The sequence below is a fragment of the Crinia signifera genome, chromosome 4 (assembly GCF_055691185.1).
Source record: "Crinia signifera chromosome 4, ASM5569118v1, whole genome shotgun sequence".
Classification (NCBI taxonomy): Eukaryota; Metazoa; Chordata; class Amphibia; order Anura; family Myobatrachidae; genus Crinia; species Crinia signifera.
The window spans coordinates 308,294,973-308,317,668 of record NC_139220.1 but is presented as its reverse complement, the minus strand read 5'-3'; the positions used below and the strand labels follow the sequence as shown (position 1 = coordinate 308,317,668).

General features: G+C 46.4%; 1 protein-coding gene across 2 annotated transcripts in view; it reads right to left on the bottom strand.

Moving 5' to 3' along the window:
• LOC146075793 (A.superbus venom factor 1-like) overlaps positions 1-22,696 on the bottom strand; it is a 262,596-nt gene that overhangs the window by 177,905 nt on the left and 61,995 nt on the right. The window contains exons 33-41 of one of the 2 annotated variants that reach the window (XM_083185391.1): positions 21,341-21,392; positions 19,722-19,809; positions 19,543-19,632; positions 18,591-18,696; positions 18,172-18,261; positions 16,987-17,073; positions 16,812-16,895; positions 14,159-14,294; positions 10,452-11,541 (exon numbers count right to left, since the gene is read on the bottom strand). In XM_083185391.1, coding sequence (XP_083041517.1) covers positions 11,400-11,541; positions 14,159-14,294; positions 16,812-16,895; positions 16,987-17,073; positions 18,172-18,261; positions 18,591-18,696; positions 19,543-19,632; positions 19,722-19,809; positions 21,341-21,392 — 875 coding nt within the window. In that variant the 3' untranslated portion in view covers positions 10,452-11,399. Of the gene's footprint in view, positions 1-10,451; positions 11,542-14,158; positions 14,295-16,811; positions 16,896-16,986; positions 17,074-18,171; positions 18,262-18,590; positions 18,697-19,542; positions 19,633-19,721; positions 19,810-21,340; positions 21,393-22,696 lie in introns of those variants that run through there. The other variant, XM_083185392.1, reaches the window with a different exon arrangement.

Sequence of the window (22,696 nt, the reverse complement as noted above, 5' to 3'; positions counted from 1 at the left end):
CTTGCTGCGCTCGCCACGCTTCGGGTTCACGTCAATTGTGGGGTGATGACGGGGCCATAAATAATGTGAAATGGGTCATATTGGCCCATTTCACATTTTTTACTATGTGAGATGGACTTAATCAAGTCCATCTCATCTTGTGCCATTATAATGGCACAAGACCAACGCGATTCTCCCGCGTCGGGGCCAATGTTAATGGCCCCGACCGACGCAATGCCCCCGATTTTTCCTTTGCTGGCAAAATGGACCTGATTTCAAAGGAAATCGTGTCCATCGTGGGCATCGTGTACCTTAACTTAAAGGTACACAATGCCCAAGATTGTGGCCGTGCTAGGAAACAAGTTCCGAAAACATTAACTGTTGGTAGATCTCAAGGACTGGAGTTGCTACCCCAGCTATAAGCTGTGATACTGAGGGTAAGTATCATGTGAAAGGTTACCATTTACAGATAAAGGCACCCTATACATTGGTCTGACTTGTCTGAGGAAGAAGTCGGACCAGTTTTCCCTTGAACTTCCATGGCAGCTCTCTGGCAGTCCTATTTCCGATTTGGTACGTGCTAATTTTTGTTCACAATCATTCACCCGCCAGTGTGACTTTATTCATTTCACCCCACAAAAAGAGATTAAGGGGGAAATTTACTAATATGAAAAACCTAGTTTTTCGTATTAGTATTTTCCCTACGACTGCATACGACTGTTTCAGTCGTATGCAAAGTCGTGTTACGGAGGGGAATTTACAAAGCAGTCATATACGACTGCTTTGTAACCCTCCGATGTCATAGGAATTCGTATTAGCAGCCGTATATACGGCTGCTAATATGAATTATTTGTAGGCAGTCTGCACGGATCAGTCAGATCCGTGCAGGCTGCAAGGTGTAAAAAAAAATTAAATAAAAAAAAAAAAAAAAAAAACGGCGTGGGGTCCCCCCCACAGCCGAAACCAGCACCAGGCTGACAGAGCCTGGAGCCAGTAATTAAAAATCAGGGAACCCGACAAATAGGGGTTCCCTGATTTTTAACAACCAGCCCCAGGCTCCTGCTCTGGGGCTGGTTCCCAAAATACGGGGGACAAAATAACTAGGGGTCCCCCGTATTTTAAGAACCAGCCCCAGGCAAAACCAGCCAGCAGGGTAATGCCACAGCCGGGGGGAGACTTTTTATGCAAATCCCCCCGGCCAAAGCATTAACCCTACCGACCAGTCAGCCTGGCCAGGGGCCCTGGGGGAGTGGGGACCCCCCCAATAAAGGGGTCCCCCCCCTCCAGGACTTACCTGACTAGGCAGAAGCATGGTGCTGTCCTCGATGCCCCTGGGCGGTGGGCATCGAGCTGATAGCGGTGTAAAAAATAGAACAAACAATTGTTTTTTACTGTGGCACTACAAGTGCCAGCAAGCTGGGACTTGGAGAACCACAAGTCCCAGCCTGCTGGGCATTAAAGGGCCCGCTGGGTCTTGTAGTGCCACAGTAAAAAAAATAGTTAAATAAAACACACTGACACCCATTTTAAATAAAAGTTTAATACACACATTACACACATACTGATACTTACCTATCTTGATCCCGTTGGTAGGTCGCTGGCTCCGGTGTCGGCGGCTCCGTGTCGGCGGCTCCGGGGCGTCCTGTCTGAGGATAATCCATGTTGGACCTGTGGAAGGAAATCCTACTCACCCAGGTCCTGCAAAGGTCTTTCCTGATTGGCCGCTAGGCGGCTAGGCGGCTCCTGATTGGCCAGAATTCATTCTGAGCCCAGACGCCGAAGAGGAAGGTTCTCTCCGGCTCTGAAAGCCGGGGAGCGTCGCGGAAGATGCCGACAGCTGCTGGAAGTCGTCAGCAGCTGTCAGAAGACCTGGATGTCGACAGATGAAGAAAGAAGACCATCCATGCAGGACCTGGGTGAGTAGGATTTCCTTCCACAGGTCCAACATGGATTATCCTCGGACAGGACGCCCCGGAGCCGCCGACACGGAGCCGCCGACACCGGAGCCAGCGACCTACCAACGGGATCAAGATAGGTAAGTATCAGTATGTGTGTAATGTGTGTATTAAACTTTTATTTAAAATGGGTGTCAGTGTGTTTTATTTAACTATTTTTTTTAATGTGGCACTACAAGACCCAGCGGGCCCTTTAATGCCCAGCAGGCTGGGACATGTGGTTCTCCAAGTCCCAGCTTGCTGGGGAGGCTTGCTGGCACTTGTAGTGCCACAGTAAAAAACAATCGTTTGTTCTATTTTTTACACCGCTATCAGCTCGATGCCTCCCAGGGGCATCGAGGACAGCACCAGGCTTCAGCCTGGTCAGGTAAGTCCTGGAGGGGGGGGACCCCTTTATTGGGGGGGTCCCCACTCCCCCAGGGCCCCTTGCCAGGCTGACTGGTCGGTAGGGTTATTGCTTTGGCCGGGGGGACTTGCATAAAGTCTCCCCCCGGCTGTGGCATTACCCTGTTGGCTGGTTTTGCCTGGGGCTGGTTCTTAAAATACGGGGGACCCCTAGTCATTTTGTCCCCCGTATTTTGGGAACCAGCCCCAGAGCAGGAGCCTGGGGCTGGTTGTTAAAAATCAGGGAACCCCTATTTGCCGGGTTCCCTGATTTTTAATTACCGGCTGCAGGCTCTGTCAGCCTGGTGCTGGTTTCGGCTGTGGGGGGGACCCCACGCCGTTTTTTTTTTTATTTATTTAATTTTTCTATTTTTTTACACTGAAGCCTGCACGGATCTGACTGATCCGTGCAGGCTAAAACGCAAATAGAACAGGAAAATGGTGTTCTATTTTCCTGTCGTATTTGCGTGGGTGTTTTACACCACTAAGCAGCCGTATTATCAGTACGGCTGCTTAGTAAATCAGAATCAGAAACCACCATCCTATCGATGGTGTAGACATTCGTATTTGTAAATACAAATACGAATGTTCCATCTTTAGGACTACGAATTGTTGTATTTTTGGGATTGTAAATCCCGAAAATACAAATTCGTAAAAAAAGGTGTATTTCTCCCTACGAATACACCTTTTTTCTACGAATCCATTTTGGTAAATGTCCCCCTAAGTATCATGTGAAAGGTTACCATTTACAGATAAAGGCCCCCTATACATTGGTCTGACTTGTCTGAGGAAGAAGTCGGACCAGTTTTCCCTTGAACTTTCCTGGCAGCTCTCTGGCAGTCCTATTTCCGATTTGGTACGTGCTAATTTTTGTTCACAATCATTCACCCGCCAGTGTGACTTTATTCATTTCACCCCACAAAAAGAGATTAGCTGTCCAATATCACATTGATGGGTCTTTTTAAAGTGGTCGGATGAATGATTGTGAACAAAAATTAGCACGGATAGAGATGCAAAAAATATTCACTTTAAAAACATTATCCCCGCTAGGCCTCAATATGGACTTCGAGTTAAAATGCTTCTTATAAGCATGTGTTCTGTATTTGTTAAATATCGCACTGTCACTTTAAATTTTTTCATCCAGCATTGTCACATTAAAGCATTGAATATAAAAGAATATATATGTACAATAACCCACTGTTGTAAGAGATTGTCATAATTCTAACATATGTCATATTTATCTTACATGTAATACTCGTAAATGAGGATCTGCGTGAATCGATAACTGATATCAAACTTTACTGGCTACACCACTTCCTGAAAATGCGGTACACATGCGTTCCATAGCCCTCCTCTATCTACTACAGCAGGCATGTCCAAAGTCAGGCCCGGGGGCCAAATGCGGCCCCTGCTGTCATTTCAAGCGGCCCGCAGCCTCCAGCTGGAAGCGGGCAGAGCATCAGATGTGGGAAGCACAGCACAGGACACTGAAGGTGGGGCCTCGGCGAGCGCGCCTTTACCTTGCTGTCTGTTGCAGTGAGGAGGTGCCGGCCACCACAGTCAGATGTGTTTGGTGTCCTACCCCTGCTGCTGCAATCGTATATATCACCCTACTCCACAATTACAGTGACAGCAGTGTTTGGGGAGGGGGGCAGCAAGGGGGAAGCTTGCTCCCGTAACATGCAGAGCTGAGGAGGGCAGCAGCGGGAGCCCAAGCATCTCCTGTCCTTGTAGTGCCTGCTTTGCCTCTCCTTCCTCTGGCTCACACAATGGGCTGGGAAACATACATAGAAGGGAGGGGGCAGAGTGGGGGACATACAGTGAAGGAGGGTCAGGCTTGGGGACATACAATGAATGGAGGCACTGATGGACATTAAGGGAAGGGGGGCAGGCTTGGGGACAGAGTGAATGGGTGCAGAGTGGGGAACATACAGTGAATGGGGGACATACAGTGAAGGAGGGGCAGGCTGGGGGACATAGAGTGAATGGGGGCAGAGTGGGGGACCATTCTGATGTGATTAATGATTCAAAGAATGTCAGGCTGAATAGTCGGCTCCCACACATTTACGCTTCACTAAATCTGGCCCTCGTCGCAAAAAGTTTGGACACCCCTGTACTACAGGCTTGCCTACCCTCCCGGAATGGCCGGAAGCCTCCCAGAAATCGGGTCCGCCTCCCGGCCCCCCCGGGAAGGTAGGCAAGTCTCCCGCATTCTGCTAATTGCCCCCGATCCACCCTTGCCCGCTGGTGGAATTACCTGAAATTGCGGGTCCGCGGAGAGGGGGCAGGGCTAAAATGACGTGATCACAGCATTTTGCGTCATTTAAGCCCCGCCCCCTCTCCGCGGCCCGCGAATCACAGAGTTTTCCAGCATGGGGGGGGGGGGGGCAAGTGATGTCAGACTTGCTCCCTGCCCCCATGACGTGTTGCCTCTCCGGGGCAACACGTATGATCTACTACAAGGGAACAGCTCTCTGAACAGGAAGCAGTGCGTTCCAATGAAGGCGGCTTGCGTGTCAAAGACCGGCACCATAAGTTCACCTCACTTCCGCATCCACTGAATAATCAGGAAATTGCGGCCAGATGAAGATACGAGTGTGACGCGTGTCTAAAGAAAAATCTGTACCGGAGTGCCGCGATTATAGTGATGGTTTAGCATCTGAGCTTTATGTATTCTGTTTCTATAATGGGGAACCATATTTTAGAATGTTTATTGATTTGTTTTTAATGCTGTATGAGTATAATATGGTATGTAGAAATTGATAATCCAGAACAATCCGTGCCATTGTTTACATACGTTTTTTTGTAACCTGATAGCTGAAGGGGTATAAATACCCAATAAGCAACCAGGGTCTCCACACCTTGAAAAAGGACCAATACAGGTCCGAAACGCGTTGGTGTTTTGTGGAGCCAGGAGACCACCATTGCAGACCCTCTGCTGTCCTACTTTCAGCGTTCCATCTACAGGACATTCATCCCCCCTCAAAACCCGGGCGAGTGGTGGTGGTGACAGAGGTGAAGTAGTGGCTGGAATCCTGAGTCTTTTTTATGTATTTTGAATGTACCTTTTTAAATCGTTTTTAACCTTGTATGGTGAATGGACTTTGGAATAAAGTTTACCTGCTTTTCAGTAACAAAGACTGGAGTATCATCCTATTGGCGATTTGGGATTAAAGACACCTTTTGAGGAACATAGGGCATATCCCTAAGGTGAGCATACACTCTGAGGGGTTGTTGCAGAGCTATCCAGATAAAGAAATTGGGAGACATTAAAGATACCTTTATGAGCATTTAGGGCCTGTGATAAAGGTCAGTCAGAAGGGAACCGCATGTGAACCTGTTGATTTATTATAGTGTATCAACCACTTACCAACTTCTTCCCATCTTTTTGCCGTGTTTATAAGCTGATACCGGTGAAGGAGTATTATTTCAACGAAAGAGGAGTGAACCACACATCCTTATTAGAAAGACAATTTGTGTCCACCACTTGTGTGTTTTTGTGTATTTGTTCCCGGCAGCAGTGCAGCGGATCGATAGCCCCACAGACCCCCGGCGCCCACACTTACTTAGCACATCCCCGCGACTGCGGGGTCTGCTGGGCTATTGTTACACCACTGAATGAATCATTTAATGACCTACTGGTCAATGGCCTTGGTGCAATCGGTCAATTACAGACCCTATGATAAATGTGTCACAACCACCATTTGCAGTTACCTTCACTCCCAGTGCTGTTTCTGACCTACAGTGCCCTGGCGCTATGTCCTCCACCTTGGCGCTCACCTCCGCTTCTGGTTCCGGCCCCGGCCTGCAGTGCTCTGCCGCTCTGTCACCCTTCTCCGGGTGTCAGTTCTGGTCCGCAGTGTCCTGGCTCCAGGCGGCGTGAGGCGGGATCCGCCATGATGGCGTCCTCCTAGGCCTGAGGTTAAGATGCGCCAGCTGCAGCGCCTCCACGTAGTATTCCTCGCCGGCTGAATAGTGTCGCCCTACAGACGGCGGCCATCTTGTTGGTTCCTGGAGCCTATGCCTCGCAGCACTAACCGTGATGTCATCCTCCCGGCCAATCACTTCGCAGCTCAGCACATAAATACTGACAAGCCTGGCCAGACCGGCAGTCAGTACAATGTTGTCCTACAGATAGCAGCTCACTGTGCATCTTCTGACAATTCCTGCAGCTACTCACAGCTACAGCCTGACTCCCAGTTCTTCGTGTGAAGCCGTCCTATCTTCCTACTCTTGCTGGTCGTCCACTGCATTCTCCAAGTACTACCACGGATTCTCCATTGCCGCCTATAGGGATTATATGGACATTAAGGCTAACACCCCAAAGGTGTGATCCTCTCTCCTCACGTCCCGACGGTTACCATCCATGGTCCAGTATCCCTGGTCCTCCTGCAGCCACGACCTCATTCAGCAATATCTTCATTCTCATTGGCTTCATCATCTTCAGTTCCTTCATCCTAATCTCCAGTCATATCATCATTGTATCATCACCACCATTACTGTGTATCAGGCTTTTCCATTAAAAGATTTAATTTTACTCATTGGCCTCATTCTGCTCTGTTGTCCATGCAACAGCCCTGCATCAAAGCACCCAGCCTCCGCTACACTCCGGCTGGTGCTTCACCAGCTTCACGGAACGTGACAAAATGTTTTTTTGTTACTTGAGGATTGAGTAAATAATAGGGATATTCTAGCTCTATTTTGAATAATGTATTATATGCAAATTGACCTGTCCTCATTACTGCACCTATTTGTATTTTAATTGTGTTACAGTTAGTGTTATGTTTGTACTGTGTTACAATAGGGAATCATCTACCCCTATATTCCGATTTTACCTAATATCATTAAAGTTTCCTTTTTATAACTGACAAGAATGCCCCCAAACAAACTAGAGTACTTTTCCTCACCCTGCCTGAACAAACCACAATTTGCACAGATATTAATTACATAGTTGCTCCTGGGTAGATTTTGTTTAGCTGAAACACTTCTAGGTGACCTTTTCTCCACTGCAAAGCTTAAACTCCTTTGAGATCTCACATTAAACCCGGTTTATTGCAGCGTTGTCGACATGCGGTGTGAAGCCACCAAACCTAAAAACCCAGGTCAACCAACCTGGAAATTTATTCCAGGTTAAAAGAAGGGTTAAACCTGAGTCAATCTATTGTGAATAACTAATTAATATCAAACCGATGTATAAGTGTAGTGCGCAGTTTACGTACAGTGTCCGTAAACTTACAACCTTTCTCTTCCTAACTACGGGCAAACTAAAGTGTAGCGCCACGTAGCGACCCTTTTTGTGTTGCACACACCTGATAACGATACCCTGATAGCGGTATCGTTTCGCAGTACTTAGTTATAAGTAAAACCCCAGGTATAAATCACTGTAAACCTTTCCGCTTATTGCGAATAATACATGAGACGGTATAAATTCCAGAATAAGGGTACAAAGTCCTTAACCGTATATTTTAGTCCCTAGCGGACTCTCTTTATATACAGCTTTGGCTTCCTATCACTAATTATTAACACTTAGGCAGGTATTCAATGCTGTTTGCGAGTGGTGACAGCGAGCAGGTCTTCCTGCTCGCTGTCACCACTCACCCTGACAGTATTCAACACAGCCTCCGCATCCGCCAATTCTCCCTCGCTCCGTTTTTTGAGCGAGGGGGAATCGGCAGATGCGGCTCCTGAACCAGCGAGACCCGCGGCTAAAAACTGCGAGTTTTCTGCAGCAGCCGCGGGTCTCGCTGTTTTGGGGAATTCTCGCCGTCCTGTGACGGCGAGGATTTCCCCAGTATGTTAATTAGAGCGAGCGGCCGGCGCGGGGGTTAAACAGCGAGGATCGCTGGTTTTCAGCAATCCTCGCTGTTTAACCCCCTCGCCGGCCGCTCGCTGCGGCATTGAATACCCCTCTTAAAGGGGCAGACTAGATGGGCCAAGTGGTTCTTATCTGCCGTCAAATTCTATGTTTCTATGTTTAGTATCTCACTGGCGTGCCGCACTGGGCTTCCTAGCTTATAATAGTTTTTGGGGTGCCGCACCCTGCACCTAGATATAGCGCTAGGGACCCCCAATATACAGAGAAGCCTTGACGCGGCTTGGGGGCATAGCATACACCTGCGCAGGTATATGTAACCAATATCTCTGAATTCTATTATCATGTAGTGTTCAAGATTGGTTACTAATACTATTCAGTGTGCTGGGGGAAAAAAGGTCTTGTTTACTTACTCAGTATTAACCCCTACCTCATGCACCTGAGTAATATTACTGAACTAATTGAGCATCTACCACTATCTGTATGTAAGTTCCTAGCGGACACCATGGGATTACAGAAACAGATTATACAAATCACCTTACAATACAAATAATATAAATTGAAAAGGGGAAAAACAGATATAAATACAATTGGCTCACATACAAATACACAGAAAAAGACACAGTTTACTGTCTCTCACGCTTGCGTCCCTCCCCCGGACCGGGGCACTGTAGTCAGAGATCCTGTTCACAGTGGGAATAAAAAGCAAATGAAATGTTCTGGCTCCTTGCACAAAAAGATATAGAGTCCACACAAAGGAATGCAATAAAGTTTTATTGGTCGAGATCAGGTTTCGCTTCTCCTTGATTGGTCCAGATAAATGCACAGCTGTCTCTTTTGTCCACAGGCTTGTCATCATGTCCAGGGGTCTTTGCTGTGCAATTGGAAACGATCTGTTCTCTTCTGCACATAGTAGTACAGCTGCGCACGGGGTTCACATTATTATTTCACCTGGTTCCTATATTCCATTTACATACCTATCCAAAATGGCAGCCATACCATTCTATTGTGGTGTATATGCAACTCGACTTTTACACCTGTCACCCCCATCCCTGGTGTCACACTCCCCGTCACCCTCTCCCTGGTGTCACACTCCCCCTGTCACCCTCTCCCTGGTGTCACACTCCCCCTGTCACCCTCTCCCTGGTGTCACACTCCCCATGTCACCCTCTCCCTGGCATCACACACTGCTGTGACCTTCTCCCTGTCGCCCACCATAATCAACCTCTCCCTTGTGTCACTCTCTCCCTGTCACCCACTGTTATCACCCTCTCCCTGGGGTCACCAACTGCTTCTCCCTGGTATCAGGGGGACTGTGACCCTCTCCCCGGTCTTACATTCCCCCTGTCACCTTCTCCCTGTTGTCACACTCCCCCTGTCACCCTCTCCCTGGTATCACACTCCCCCTGTCACCCTCTCCCTTGTGTCATGCTCCCCCTGTCACCCTCTCCCTGGCATCACACACTGCTGTCACCCTCTCCCTTGTGTCACTCTCTCCCTGTCACCCACTGTTATCACCCTCTCCCTGGGGTCACCAACTGCTTCTTCCTGATGTCACCCTCTACCTGTTTCTGGCTTCATCTACTGTCTGCCACTTACTGCTACTGCCTTTTTCCATCACCCATTCCCTGTCACCCCTGCATCACTGTCTTCCCCTCACCAATGTTCTCTCCTGTCACCCCCTGCCTTTTACAAGGTATCTCCCTCTACCCATCATATGAAAATGGAATAACACCCCCCCTCCTTGTCATTTTGTGCTTGATCCAAATAATCGGGCCCACTAATATCCTTAAATACCCCTGGACCATATGTATTGATGTATGCAGAGGATACTGTGCACAAAAGCAGAACCTGTACAACAGCAACCTGCCCATGGAAATTAACTTGCGAGCTGAGTTTCTGGGAATCTAGACACAGCTGCTGTGCTTAAATGTGCTGCTGCCCCCAAGGACACAGCATAATTTCACTTGCATGAACAGCCGCCACTGGAGCAACCCTCACATTCCTCAGGACAGCCAGGCTGCTCAGGCTTCCGGAGCCCGTAAATCTGTATTGGATGATGCAGGCCATGGCCATGGCCATGGCCATGGCACCCCCCCCCCCCCCCCCCAGATAACATACCCTCCTGTCCCCAAGCGGACACAGCCTGTCAATCTGGCTGTGGCTTAGGGTACACTCATTGTGATGTCTGTTCTGCACATGCATAGAGCATTTCCTTCTAATGTGCAGTCCTCCCACTCATATAGACAAACCACTCAGTTCAATTTAACTATGAATCAGGCCCTATGACTCTTATAATAACCCCTCTGTACACAGTAGAGGAAATGTAACAAATAAATGCTTTATTGATGCAAAATATCTAAAATATAGCATTTGTACAGTGAGATATTGTAAGCTGCAATTTGTGCAGGCAGGATTATGGGCTTGCAGGTTTTAGGATGCGCAGCTGGTTTGCTTCAACTGTTGGGGTTGTGGTCTTAAGGACTAGCAGCTGATTTTCTCTGGCTCTTGGGTTACGGTCTATAGGATGGGCAGCCGGTTAGCTCCAGCTCTTGGGTTTGGTCTTTAGGACGGGTAGCTGGTTAGCTCCAACTATCAGGGTTGTGGTCTTTAGGATGGGAAGCCGGATAGCTCCAGCTCTTGGGTTGCAGTCTTTAGGACGGGCAGCCGGTTAGCTCCAACTGTTGCGATTGCAGTCTTAAGATGGGCAGCAGGTTAGCTCCAGATCTTGGGTTTCGGTCTTTAGGATGGGCAGCCAGCTAGCTCCAACTGTTGGAGTTGTGGTCTTTCGGATGGGCAGCCGGTTAGCTCCAGCTCTAGGGGTTACAGTCTTCAAGATGGGCAGCTGGTTATCTCCAGCTCTAGGGGTTACAGTCTTTTGGATGGACAGTTGCTTAGCTCCAACTATCAGGGTTGCGGTCTTTAGGATGAGCAGCCAGTTAGCTCCAGCCCTTGGGTTGTGGTCTTTAGGATGGGCAGCCGGTTAGTTCCAGATCTTGGGTTGTGGTCTTTAGGATGGGCAGCTGGCTAGCTCCAGCTCTAGGGATTGCGGACTTTAGGATGGGCAGCTGATTATCTCCAGCTCTAGGGGTTGCAGTCTTTAGGATGGACGGTTGGTTAGCTCCAACCATCAGGGTTACGGTCTTCAACCGGTTAGCTCCAGCCCATGGGTTGTGGTCTTTAGGATGGGCAGCCAGTTAGCTCCAACTGTTGGGGTTGTGGTCTTTAGGATAGGGAGCCGGTTAGTTCCAGATCTTGGGTTGTGGTCTTTAGGATGGGCAGCCAGTCAGCGCCAGCTCTTCAGAGACTGCATTGAAATCTTCGCATTGCTTCATGTTCTCCCCCATCTGGCACTCTCTGTTATTTGGCCACCATTCAATCCATGTTTCTTTTCCGATGATATAGGAATATCTATAGAAAGGTCAAAAGGAATTTATAGTGTTTACATAGTTACATAACTTATGAGGTTGAAAAAGATACCAGTCCATCAAGTTCAATCTAAATTGGATCTCCTGCGGTCCTTATCTTATATTTGAAAATGACCCAGATGAAGCAACCACCAATCTGTTTCAATCCTGAAATCCCTAATGACCCAAGATGGCTGTCCTATTTCTCTCTGTATCCACTACTATACATTTTAATAATGGTTGTAAATATTGATAGTCTTTTCCACTAAAAATGAGTCTAACCCTTTCTTATACAACAATATTGTCTGCCATCACAACATTCCTTGGTAGGGTATTCCATATCTTAACCGCCCTTACTGTAAAGAAACCCTTCCTTTGCTGGATGTAAAACTTCCTCTCTTCTAACCATAAGGGTTGACCATGTGTCTTGTGTACAGACTTTGAGGTAAACAATTCCCCTGACAGTTTTCTAAAGTAAACATGCCTATACTGGCTAGCTCCAATGACTCCTTACCCTTAATCAATTGTGTTGCCCTTCTCTGAACCCTTTCTAGTTCTAAGATATATTTTTATGGAGTAATACCCAGAACTGTACACTGTATTCTAGATGGGGCTGTCACAACCATTTTTATAGTGCCAATATGACATTGACTTCCCTTGTATCTATTCCCCTTTTTATGCATGCTAATACTTTATTGGCCCTTGCAGATGTTGCTTGACATTGAGCACTGTTACTAAGTCTATCAATAAGCACCCCCAAATCCTTTTCCATTAAAGATTCCCTTACATTTACCCCATTTGTGTTCGGTCCCTAAATTCATAACCTTACATTTATCTATGTTAAACCTCATCTTCCATTTCGCCACCCAATCCTCCAGTTTATTCAAGTCCCTCTGTAGAGAAACTATTTCCTGCTCTGATTCAATTGCCTTACATAGTTTCGTGCCATCTGAAAAATTCTCCCTAAACCAGCATTTATTAAACATTTATTATTAAAAATAAGTGTCCCCAGCACAGAACCTTGAGGTCCACCATTTCTGATCAATTTGAAAATGTTCCAATAACCCCAACTCTCTGTTTCCTATTTTACAACTAGTTTTTGACCCAAGTACAAATGTTGTTTCCTAGACCCAGCTCCCTTATTTTGTAGACCAGCCTCTTGTGTGGCACAGTATCAAAGGCCTATACAAAATCTAATAAACCACATCTACTGTGCTACCATGGTCTAAGTTCCCACTAACTTCCTCACCTATCCCTTACAAATACATGCCCTCACTAATAATCTTATTGCACACCAAGGAATCCTGTATACTATCCCATAATATACCATGCAGTAGTTCCCCCACTATTAATGTCAGTGTTACAGGTTTATAATGCCCTGGTTGTGTTTTACTTCCCTTTTTAAATAATGGCACCACATCTGCTGTTCGCCTGTCCCTTGGTGCTGAGCCTGATGAACCGAATCTATAAAAATTAAGTATAACGATCTGTCTATTTCTGAGTTTAGCTCTATTAGAACCCTTGTTTGTTTGCTATCTGGACCAGGAGCTCTATTTATGATCATTTTATTTAGTCACATTTCTGTCAACCAAGTACTAAATAATGGTTAGGATTTTGGTTTAAACTGTTCTGTTCCGCTCCTTATACAGACTCAGGGCCTAATCCAGGATGGACCGCTGATCGTAGTAATTGCATCTGACTGAGAGGAGAAAGCTGGCGCTACACAGAGAGCGGAAACCGCTATCCACTCGCAGATCAATACGCAAATCCCGGAATATCAAAGCATCTTTGCCGTGGGAGTAGCTCTGAGGCTGCCGCTAATCTGTGACTGAGATGTGCTGGAATTGGTCAGCACTGACATCATAGACATAGACCCACCCTTAATACGTCCTGGCAGTCAAACTGAGGCTACATTACATTTTCAGTCGGTTATTCCTTTTGTGCCTGCACAATGAGAACGGTACGCATGCGCACTCGTTCTATAATTGCTCAATTCCCAAATTCTCTAATTAGTGATCCGTGGTTGAATTAGGCATTCAGTCGGTATCTGGATGATAGATCGTGTCTAGGTCAATAGGTTGGCACCATCTGGTGGACATCAACAGGTTGCAAGTCTGCTTGGTACACTAATTGGGGGTCCACGCCAACAGGTGTTGACATTTACCCCAAAAACCGTGAAGAACTCACAACGATCTCTTTATGTGTCAACCATTTTTTTTGGGCCAACATTTTGCTTGTGCCAACCTTTTCCATCTTTTGTCCTTGTCGACCATGTGCCTGTTGGCTTTTGATGACCAATTGCCTGTCGACCCTTTTATCCCCACCCAGCTGCATGTATGAGGACACATCTGTAGGCTAGATTATTGTTGATCATTTCTGATCTGCTGATGTCCACATTGAAATGAAGGGCAGGACCCTCGTAAAACCCACAGCTCCTGGGCAACCCCTTTATTTACCCAACTGTCCAACTGAATCAGTATAACCACTTCACATAAGATAAATTGCAGAGCAGGTCCAACATGTGTACCCAGCTTATCAGTCAGCACAAGTTCAAGGGCGACTGGGGTAGGTTATTGTAATAATTAATATGAGTATAATGACCGATGGGTTCCGTTACTCACCCAGACGGCTGGAGCCAAAGGTCAGATACCACTCCCCAAATCATGTAATCTCGCCCTTCCTTGAGGTTTAAGGCATTGCGGCACTTTTTGTGGCTTACGAAGTTCCGTTGCTGATTCAGAACATTTTGATCAGTACCTGAAGCCATGAAATAAAGACACGTAAATTACAACTCATAAAGGAAAATGCTGAGATACAAATAACTGAATACAATAATACTATATATACTTCCCAATTGGAGTTTATTACCAGTTATTTATATAGCGCACACATATTCCACAGCGATTTACAGATAATATTTGAGCATTCATATCAGTCCCTGCCCCAGTGCAGCTTACAATATATATACCACATATACACACGCACACAGACATTCTTGGGTTCATTTTGTTGGGAGCAAATTAAACCAATATATCTTTGTATTGTGGGAGGAAACCGGAGTACCTGGAGGAAACCCACGGAAGCATGGGGAGAATATACAAACTCCACACAGTTGGGCCATGTTGGGAATTGAACCCAATACCTAACCATTACATCATCCATGCTCCCATGGTGTTTAGCTTTCGGTCCAGCATTTATGCATTACTAGTTACCAGCCTGTCAAAATGATGTAACAATATATAAGTAATGTCATTGCTGGCAGCTGTGCGCAGCCAAACAGAGCAACACTTGAATTGTTCCATGGAGTATGAAAAACACTTGAAAAACACTTGAATTCCCACCAGAGAGGTATGGAGCAGTGGTTCCCAAACTGGGGTACTAGTACACCTGGGGCTACTCTGCAGACAAGTTGGGGGTACTTGAAAATAATATGGTAATGGCGGAAGAAGAAGTATCCCAATTGTGGAACAAATCTCCCATTGGCATGGAGATCAGAGGCGTAATTACTTTTTTTGCGCCCCCCCGCCAGACATTTCGGGCGCCCCCCCCCCCCAAAAAAAATATTAACCCCCTCCTTACCCCATTGCCGCCGGCGCTGCTAATGCTGTATGGGGGCAGCCATTTTCCGAGTGTCTCTTATTATATTAGCACTGCAGCCGGAGCCGGGGACCGCCCGTCACCCGACACAGATCTGCGTGTCGGGTTAGAGGCAGCGGCGCCGGCGGCAATGGGGTAAGGAGGGGGAGGGCAGGAGCCGGGACCAGGTGGTAACTATAGTCCCGCAGACCCCCCAGGCGCCCACACCTGCCTAGCGCCTCCCCGCCACCGCGGGGGCTGCGGGACTATAGTTACGCCACTGATGGAGATGAAGCAGGTTTCGTCACTTTCGGTTCCGTCTGCTGCATCATCAGCGTCTCCCCCTGATTTTGCCCAACCAGCAATCCACTGGGAGCTACTCTCACGGCCCTCAGACATCTGTGATCATCTGCCACGTGCTAAGAAAGGTGGAGGAAGCAGCGGCATCTGTCTTACAGGCATTACCGGAATCCCCAGAGACAGTACAAAGCCAGCAGCCAGACACAGAGGGAACCGATTCCTGACCGCATACTACCCCTCCGCTACTCCATACTACAAGGACACGCGTAAGGATACGCATACCGATCACTTCCACTCCACTCATAAGTACTGTGGGTATTTCAAATTGAGAGGAGGGAGTACTCATAAATGAAAATCCAAAGAAAATTTCTCAGCTCTACTGCGCTCTCAAATCTGCTGCCTGGTTTCTTGTCCAAAGAGCACCACTCCTTCATATGCAAAACAAGAAAGAAATATGGGAAAAAAAACAGCGCCGATTAGAATAGTGGCTCATGGTATTATAGATAGGTATCCTCTCTGTTTCCCATAGGGTTTACTAGAATTCCAGAGGGTTCCTTATTGGAACACACTGACCTGAGTGTAGGTCCCTATGTACACATAGCGTTTTCTTTATCCACTCTCTCCTACTTCACCAATAAATCCACGTACAGGGTGTTTAATGACGTAACTGTGAGGTCAGGGAAAAGGGGAGATCGACCGGTGCACAGGTAAAGTGGTAGAACGCAATTCTACTATAGTTTTGTCAATCCACAATAACTATGTTATGCAAGGGAGAGAGCAATGCTCTCTAGACAATTCGAGGAGTGTAGGTGCACCCTAGAGAGTAATTAGGAGTATGGACACAGGAGAAGAAAAGATTCTCTTTTTCTTGGGGCACTCTTTATTTAAATAACCTGGGATGATCAGTGGATCATCCGTACAGTGTTGGTTACAGTGTTTGGGGTACTTGTGCAGTTTCTGAGTCCCCATGCGGGGCTCGCTTTGCTCGCCCATGCTGCGGGCTCGGTGGCTCGCTACGCTATTTAAAATCAACTCCATGCCAACATGGATAGTGGAGGTATGAACTATCCATGTTGGCATGGAGTTAAGTTACTTTTTTGGACATATTTCGTGGCGAGCGTACACCCGGAAGTACTACACAAGTACCATGTTTGGAATATGGAGTGGGGTGTCTTTACACGGACTTGGCTTAGATCCTGCTCTTAGGGCGGGTCTATATGTTCTGTCCAATGACGGGTTTGGACTGTCGTTTTACAGGGCTAGTGACACAATGTTAGAGGGGTGAATGGCCCCCCAGCGACTGACGAGTTTCTTTAAAATTTAACTTTTAATATTTATTTTAACAAAAATTACTAGACAAACATTTACTTAACATATGACACACAGACATTTACTCACCTTCCTTGATGACGACATGTATAAACATCACATAATTGTCGTAGTTGTCGTTATATTCAATCTTATCCAATCGGGCCTTGAATACTACAGAGAAACAAACAGAAATGCTGATGGCAATTATGTGACATGCGGAATACAATGAGTCTCATCTTTGCGATGAGCAGAGATGTCTCACCATAGTCCACGCCTGGTGTGCACGCTCTGTCTATACGACCTCTGGCATTAATTTTCCCCTCGATTTGCTGCTGCATGAAACAATTACCTGGAAGAGACAAATCCACAAGAGATTATTGTCAGGAGTCAGATGGATGGATTGGACGATGTCCTTTATGATGAATAAAGGTAGCCTTGCTGAAGGATCATGGTTGTGCCTACAATAAGGCAATCTGGGTGAGAGGCGAGAGGTTGGAGGCAGTACATTTGTGAACCAGACCCTAAATTAGGGGTGTATGCAATGGGAATGATTCAGGCATAAGAAGAGATGCAAACGGCTCTTGTGGATCTCTGCAAAATGAGCAGTGGAAAGTTTGGGCATACTCGCATCAACTGTGGGCAGATTGAGCCACCTGTATCCGTTTGGTGGACCACTCTTTCTATTGAAAGGGTGGAAACGCGCAGACACACAAAGAAGTCTGCCATCTAGTGTCCGGGGAGCGTCATAGTAGGCTGACTTCCACGATCCCTTGTGGTATGAAGCCTGCAATAGGATGCAGGCTACTTAGGGTTGGAGCAAACCCAGGTACCAACAGTGATGGTTCTGGTTGGGAACAGAAACACAGCAGGTGGGATGGCCTTCCACACGAAAGGCCCCCAGCTTAAGCGGCCACCAATTGTTACATGGTCATCAGGCAGTAATCAGGCTGCTGTGGCCTTACAGAAAAGCATCCCCACACTCAAACTCATCTTTGAATATGTAATAGTTCCAGTAAGAACTTGGCTGGATCTTCCCACAGACTATAGTCACCTGGATGCTATCCGTGGGTAGAGCCATCGCTGAAAAGTGTAGCATGTGTCTATTCTGTCCTGAACTAAGACAGCAAATAAGTTATTTTCATGATTTCTACTGAGAACCCAATGAGGAAATCCTTTCTTATCAAAATCGTTTTTTATTTGTTTCAGTGACGTAACTGAGGAATGAATGATAAGCTCAGTGGTTCCCAAACTGTGTGTCTAGGTACCCTGGGATACTGCAAGGCTGTGGCAGATTGGGGGCTATGGTGCCTCAGGTTGGTGGACTTCTAGGGTGCCATGATTCAAGAAAGTTTGGGAACCACTGGATTAGATACATATTCGTGAGATCAACTCAACTTCACAATTTCATATACTGATTTTATACATGGTCCTTTCTCTGGTGACTTACCTTCGGCACAGCGACAAACTTTATCCTGGCAGATCCTGCCCAACAACTTACTGCCCTCTTCCAGATGGTAGAATTTAGTGCAGCGGTTTTCTACATGGGGAAGAAGAGCAGAACAGAAAGTCACAGGTGCACACAAGACATAGGGGGTGATGCGGAGATGCATGCAGGGAAGCCATCGGGCAATGTCTTCCCTCTGTGCATGCATCCGGGCCACACTGCATATGCACCGCCATGATTACGTTGCAGAGACGCAGATTATAGTTTTCTAATTTTTAACTGGCAACCAGTGTCGGGTGCGTCTTTGCCAATGACTGCGTCTAAAGACAGATGTCATTGACAAAGTCGGACACACTTATGTGCTACTGTGGCAACTGCGTCCACTTCTGAATCACCTGCATAGTCTAAGCAATGTTCCTTACCTGGGGTGTAATAGTCATACACAGTGACAGATGCGGGCTGGATGAGGCCAACCTGGAAAATCTGGTTTGCGGCAAACTTTATACACCCCTCCTCTTTGTGAGAAACCTGGAGAAGTCATGGAAACCAATAGGGAGTTACAAATGTGGAGAGAGGGACAAAGGCACAGATGTACTAGTCCTTGAAAGGTGATAAAGTGTAGAGTCATAAACAACCAGCCAACCAGCTTCTACCTCAAACCCCAGGCTGCAGAGGAAGGGGGTTTGGGAGATTTAGGGTTAGACTGCAGGGGAGAGGGTTAGGCACTAAGGGGGTACTGTTGGGCACTGAAGAGGTGTACACACAATGAGATTTTGGCAGGCAATTTTGATAGTCAAATTCGCCTGGAAGGTCAGACCACATCACATGGTGTTAAACATGCATCCGATCTCCATGCGCGACCCCGCTAAGTCATTACTGACTAGACAAAATCGCCAGTGCATAATCAAAATCGCACCCTGTGTACACCCCTTAAGGATGGAGGGTTAGGGTTAGGCTGTAGAGGGGGGGGGGGGGTGTTAGACTTAGGGGGTAGGTTAAGAAAGGTGATCCTGAACATCGGGATGCTGCTGACGGTCTTTTGACCGCCAGTATCCTAAGTGCCAGGACCCCTTACGCAACTCATCTCCAAAGGACACTCACAAAACACTATGACCAAGTTACTTAACACTGACCCATCTGTACACACCCTGGGAACTTGTACTGTAATAAACCTTGGAGAGAGATAACATTGCAGGAGAGCTACATGGAGAGTCAGGCACCACCAACATTAGTGCCCACTTGCTCTTGGATTTAGACTCTGCTCTAGGCATCAGTTCTTGCCCAACATATGACCGGAGCCACAGACATAAGATAAGCAGAGGAGGGAAAAGGCAATGAGTAGAGTGATATAATGACACATCCACATCTCCTCACCTTGTCTAGGTAGATGATAAGTGTTCCCTTATCCGTTGAATCCTTGTTAATATCAAACTTGGAGATAAATTTGTCCACTCCCTTCATTAACTGTCAGTAAGGATAACAGGAGAGTCACCATATAATAGATAAAGTAAGCACGGTACCAACTGTCGATAGTTTGAGGCCATGAAGCTCACCTTGTTCAGACTTTCAACATCTGGAGTGAATCCAGTCATCATGGACACATCCAAGATAGACATGGTGGCATCTACATCTTTTTTATATCTCCAGAAAAACAAAGAACATTTATTATCATAGGGAAACATACTTTGGGCCTGATTCAGCAAGGCTTGCTAAGCAGCATACCTTCGATACCCAGTTAGCCCATAAATGCTGCCTGCCGCCCTTACGAATGTAGGTCTTGCTTTAAGAATTCTAGAGCCAACAAAACATATCAATGGACTTAGTTTACAAAGCATACTGGTTTTGCACCATCGCTCCTGGATGGCATGCCTAGGGCACATTGAGGGGCACAACTTCTCTCATGTATCTGGAGATACTTCCGGTGACTACTACTGTCCACCTGTCCAGTTGCATAGAACCTTAAAAGTCCCATCAGACCTAAACCCTTAGCAATTTAGATCTATCAGAAGGACCACTGAATTAAAAATCGATGGCTTTCTGCTACAGCACTGCGTCTATCACCATATTCTGACTATCTATAATAAACTTAGGACGTTTGTGTTTGTCAAGATTTGGTTAACGCCGGCAAGTTGTTGCACTGCTCCTCGCCATATGGTCAACATGCAGGATCATAAGGTCAACAGTTAAAAGGTAGACAATGCTTATGGTCAACAGGTACAAATTGTCCATGGTCAATGATCGAAACATATATGGTCAACACCATCGTTTTTGGGGGCTTTACATGTTTTACTACTGTTGTTTGACTTACCGTGTGCACCACTATTGGGAATAGTAACCTTGTCTGGAGTTTGATGAGTGAATCATCAAGCAAGTGAGGAAACACAATGATACTAATTTTGGTCACAATATTAAACCAACATTTAAAAATTTTGAGGACTGTGCCAACCATTGTTGTGTCACCTTTTGACCATATGAACCTCTTGTAGCTGTTGACTTACCCGCGGTTGGGGTAAGGTTAATATCCCGACTGTCAGGATGATCATAGTCATGATACCGATGGCAGATTCCTGACTCGCGTGCAGAAGACCATCACCAGAATCCTGACTTTGATGGAGATGCGGACACCAGAATACTGACTGCCGGCTTCCCAATGGCAAGTATGCGGGGCAGGCTATGCTAGGGGATGGATAAGACTCAGGTACTAGCGGGGTACTTAGGGTAGGGCTGCGGGGAGGGGTCGGTGGTTAGGGTTAGGCTTCGGGGAGGGGGGGTTAGGCTCTTAGAAGGATGGCTATGGGGCGTTTTAGGCAGTGGAGTGGGAAGGTCAGGGTCAGGCACTAATGGGAAGGGTTAGGCTGCAGGAAGTAACTAAGTATACCTACCAAACCCTAGTCAGAAGGATGTCGGCATCGGTATACTGACCACACGCATCCTGCCCACAGATCATCCCTATGTATTCCCCAGGGTATACCTTTTACCCGTCAACCTTTTGACCCTATCACCCTAATGCCTGTCAACCCTATGTGGTCAACCTAATAAATGTGTCTCTAGTTACTGTAGATCTTCCATACCACACCCATCAGACAGAGCTTTTCCTAAGACAGAGATAAAGTCATTGGCGTTGTTGATCAGAAATAGATATACTACTTACAGTACACATAAGATCCCTTACCTTACACAGATCTCAATGGATATTACGTCCAAAACCCCTTCATTCTTCTTAGCTGTGCAATGACAAAAGAAATCAAATGTATGAACTCACTGTGAGTTAAATACTAAACTACAATGAGATGCGCGATTTGTTCAATAAAGTTTTCATTTGTTTTTGTTTTATTTAAATCTGCATTTTCAGTTTATATTTCTGAATGAGGACCTGTCCATTTCCTGGCTTGAATAATGTTTGTCTAAGGTGCTGGGTACTGTACACAAGTATATGTCTACTAGAAGTAGTATCTTCAGCCCAGGGCCGGATTAAGCCTTGGCCCGTGGTGGAAGGTGGGGGAGGTGGGGGGGGGGGGGACATGTGCCATTCCAGAAGGGACACAATGCTCCGTGTGTGTTTCTCTCTCTAGACCCTCATCATTAGATTACAGCTTACACAGGACCCAGGCACCTAGGTGGGGAAAAGCTGGGATCCCTATGTCACTTACAGCTCCTCTCCACCCTCATATCTCTCTGCTGGTCGGAAAATCCTTCTGTAGCTCATGGAATCGGAAACTCCTGTGTCTCTGCCTGCACTGCATACTGTCCTGCTTGCTTTTGGCTGCCTGGTTCTGCTGCTGCATAAGAGGGAAAGCTAGTGATGTCAGTGTGCTCAGGCCGGAGGGGCCCCTGACCAAGGGTACAGTATGGCTTGGCCACCCCCCCTTAATCTGGCTATGCCTCACCCTCGCTTATATAGTTCCTAAATTATTGACCCTTATTCAGAGCAGACATAAAGGGGGAAATTTACTAAAGGAAATTTGTAAAAAAATTAGGTGTATTTGTATCTAGAAATACACTTATTTTTTACATTTACTATCCCGAAAATATGGCAATTCGTATTCGTATTGATGTGCTATCAATACGAATACGAATTGCTGTATTTTCGGGATAGTAAATGTCAAAAATAAGTGTGTTTCTGGATACAAATACACCTATTTTTTACAAATTTCCTTTAGTAAATTTCCCCCAAAATATGGCTTAAGGCAATGGATAAACATGAGTTAAGGAAGAAAGCGTAAGAGCTGTAATTATGCACATTGGTGAAACCAAGGTTAGCAGCAGGTGGGGCAGATTTAATATGTATAGAGAGATTTCGATTGGTTCACATCCAGGTGTGGTGGAAGTGACCTGGATTACAAACATCAGTAACTAGTAAACTAGTAAGATTCACTGATGCCAATAATAGTTCCTTTGTGAAAGAACACTGCCTGTTTTACATAGGTAGCACGGGCAGCAGGGACGGTGTAATGGTTAGCATTACTGCCTCACAGCACTGAGGTCATGGGTACGATTTCCACCATGACGCTAACTGTGTGGAGTTTAT